This window comes from Verruconis gallopava, assembly GCF_000836295.1.
Source record: "Verruconis gallopava strain CBS 43764 unplaced genomic scaffold supercont1.62, whole genome shotgun sequence".
Taxonomy (NCBI): Eukaryota; Fungi; Ascomycota; class Dothideomycetes; order Venturiales; family Sympoventuriaceae; genus Verruconis; species Verruconis gallopava.
Genome location: NW_015622198.1, coordinates 1 through 3218, shown reverse-complemented (window position 1 = coordinate 3218; position 3218 = coordinate 1). Strand labels below are relative to the sequence as shown.

General features: G+C 54.1%; 2 protein-coding genes across 2 annotated transcripts in view; one reads left to right on the top strand and one right to left on the bottom strand.

Moving 5' to 3' along the window:
* The window catches only part of PV09_09310 (uncharacterized protein), a 7508-nt gene extending 6382 nt beyond the window's left edge, over positions 1–1126 (top strand). The window contains exon 2 of the mRNA XM_016363352.1: positions 79–1126. Coding sequence (XP_016208793.1) covers positions 79–873 — 795 coding nt within the window. The 3' untranslated portion in view covers positions 874–1126. The remainder of the gene's footprint in view (positions 1–78) is intronic.
* Positions 1127–2695: 1569 nt separating this feature from the next.
* Positions 2696–3151, bottom strand: PV09_09309 (uncharacterized protein; the record flags this gene model as incomplete). The annotated part of the gene is made up of 1 exon (XM_016363351.1): positions 2696–3151. The coding sequence occupies one exon, from the start codon at positions 3149–3151 to the stop codon at positions 2696–2698; it is 456 nt and encodes a 151-aa protein (XP_016208792.1).
* Positions 3152–3218: the final 67 nt, after the last annotated feature.

Sequence of the window (3218 nt, the reverse complement as noted above, 5' to 3'; positions counted from 1 at the left end):
AAAAAAAAAAAAAAAAAAAAAAAAAAAAAAAAACAGGCGTTCAACTCGACGGTGGATTTGCTGATCAGGTGGCCACAGAAATCGCGCGAGAAGAACATCGAACGAGACGAAACGAGGCGCCGCAACGAGGCGAGCATGAAGCGGAAGGCCGGTCTTACTTCCCCTACGGCGCTATCGGATGGTGGAAGTGCACCACAGAGTCCTAGCACGACCGGCGACATGGACTCCTTACTTGCCAAACTTCGCGCTGCAAAGCCCGAGGCACGAGACCAGCGCGAACGTAGAAGGCGTGCGCGTCTCAAGGATCGTCATGCCGTGCGGGTGGCCTCTGGTCAGAAGATGCCGGACATGTCGGAGTTGGTCAACGACGCCAAGGCCGAGAATGGGCTGTTGAGTCCTGTAAAGAGCGAGGCGGGTAGCTCCGCAGATGGCGACAGACCTCTTTTGAGCCCCGGCTTGACGGAGATCAATGACGACGAGGATCTCGGCACGCAGGCCGAAAAATTGTTGGAAGGTCTAGGCGGCGGAGACGATGATAAGATCCCGGCACCGAGGGAAAGCATTCGCATGAGCCGCCGGCGGAAAGAGAATGCTTCAGACGAGCGAGCGCAGAGGCGTAGGAGAAGGCAATTGGCAATGTCTGCGTCGGAAGCGAGCTTGGAGAACCACATCCGCGATTCAGCCATCAGCGAGAGCGTGGAGAGCATGGAAAACAACGAGAAAGACAAAAACGTCATACCCGAGGAGGAAGAAGACGAAGGCGGGGAGACCCCTCGACCGAACAAAACGAAAGACGTGGACATAGACGATGACACCATCATTGTCACACCGCCGAGTCCAGAAGTCAAGGCACAGGCGGACGAAACCGGTTAGACGCATTAATTTTCCCCGGTTATTTTCCTCAGATTTCAAATTTCAAACTCTTTTGGACGGCGTGTATGAATACGCAGGACTACGGGGCGGCGTACTGGCAGGAGATCTTGTGGCTGGGGGTGGTCACACTTCTTGAGGCATATTTTTGTAATTTGCCGATACTTCTTGTTGTAATGATTTGTTACAGGGCTTTGTCGGCGTTTGCGTGGAGCTGTCTCTTGCCAATGCTGCTGCAGTGTTGCATAGTTCCTCCGCCCCCCATCCCCCCCCCCCCCCCCCTTTTTTTTTTTAACCCTGCAATGCATAGCGTGCGCGTGGTGTTGAGCCTCAACTAGGTTTATGTGTTGTATTTGTAGTGATGCTCTGCAGGGCCCCGTAGCTATTAATGCTGGCTGCTGGCCGCTGTCGTGGATATACGAAGTGAAGGCTGTCAATCGAGACACTTTCTTTCTCACCTGATCCGGCGTAGCCGCCATTGTTTTCCTTCCTCATCTCTTCCTTCTCATGCTCAGACCCCAGCGCTACGGAAATCTCCAAGTTGGATTGAGCAGCTCACATGCGTTCGCGACTCATCCAAACCGAAACCCGCTCGGCCTTGCTCCCGGGCTCCCTGGCTCGCTTTCTCTTTCTCACACCACATCCTGTTCACATCCGATGGTCACACAGTGCAACCGTCAACGGCGCAATCGCCCCTCCTTCACACCCACGCCTCAACCCGCTCCGTCTTCCTCTCCGCTCTGCTCCCGTCCACGCCTGTGCCCCCCTCCAAACTCCATCCCCGTCCAATCCACCTTTTCCGTGGGGGGGGGGGGGTCGAAGGCCACAAAGGAACATCCATCGCTGCCTGTGTGGCTCGCACGACCCGAGCCCGAGGCCGCTGAGGAGAGTCTCTTCCGCGCACGCTCGCTCCGCCGTCGCCCGGCAGCTCCGCGGCTGCCCTTCGCACGACGAGGCTCACGTTCGAGGATCCCAGGGCCTTGAAAACCCCCTTCCCCCCCTTCTTTTTTATTTTCCTTTTTTTTGGCGAGGCGCTGCCAACAAGCTCTTGTTTCGTCAGGACGGACTGTGCCTGCTGAATTACCACGCAAAGTCAAGCCGGTAAGACTGGCGTGGCTGTCGGGACGATCGAAAACGTACATGGCCGACACGTCTGGTGCAAGTAGATGAGATAGTCGTGTCCATGCCCGGCCTGGCCAGGGGGGGCGGGTGGGGGGATCGGACTAATGTCGCAGAGACAGTCGAGGTTCACTGCCCGTCAAGCTATCCCGTTGTTTAGGGACCTGTTCCCGACTCGACAAGCAGTGCCGACGCAAGCTCGCTTCAGAAGTGTTGAGCTGACTAGAGCGAGGGAAGAGGTGGGGATTTTCAAGATGTTCGTGGATAGAGGATGCGAACAAGGATGACAACAAGGATGACAACATGGTTTACATACTAAGATGAAGTGCATCGGAGTACGAAGAAATTGCACTAACAAACTGGTTATACCACGCAGACAGTTCAACTACAGTCATCAGGTACGGAGTAAGCTCAGATGCTGTACCGATTAACTTCAAATAGATCTGGGCTGATTGGTTCAAACTTCTTAAACAATCATTATGATCACTTTTAAGAAAAATGATCACCCATATGGCTTTCTGCTTAACCACCTATAAGCTAGCAACTGCTCATACATAGAATTCATCTCGAGTCTGCCTAGTATCGAATCAGCTAGGACCTCTCGGGACGAGAATGTATGAGGATGGTCAGGACTGAGAACACGCATTTGTGATTGCAAACTTGTATCCGTAAGGAGAAAGGCTTCCACACGTTGAACAGGTCTTTTCTACGTAAAGTCAAGATTGTTCATGCTTGTGAGCGTGTCTGGATGCTCCTCGCCAAGCACCCTCTTTCTCGTCTCCATCACTCGCACAGATGGCTCCTCCGCCTCCTTCCATTGGCCATGATTCCAAAACGTCGACGCCAGATTGGCCATGCTGGTAAGCGTGTGTGGATGCTCCTTGCCAAGCACCCTCAAGCTCGTCTCCATCACTCGCACAAATAGTTCCTCCGCCTCCTTCCATCGGCCTTGATTCCAAATCGTCAACGCCAGATTGGCCATGCTGCTCAGCGTGTGTGGATGCTCCTCGCCAAGCACGCTTTTTCTCGTCGCCATCACTCGCACAAATAGCTCCTCCGCCTCCTTCCATCGGCCTTGATTCCTGTACGTCCAGGCCAGATTAGCCATGCTGGTCAGCGAGTCTGGATACTCCTCGCCAAGCACCGTCTTTCTCGTCTCCATTACTCGCACAAATAGCTCCTCCGCCTCCTTCCATCGGCCTTGATTCCTGTACGTCGACGCCAGATTG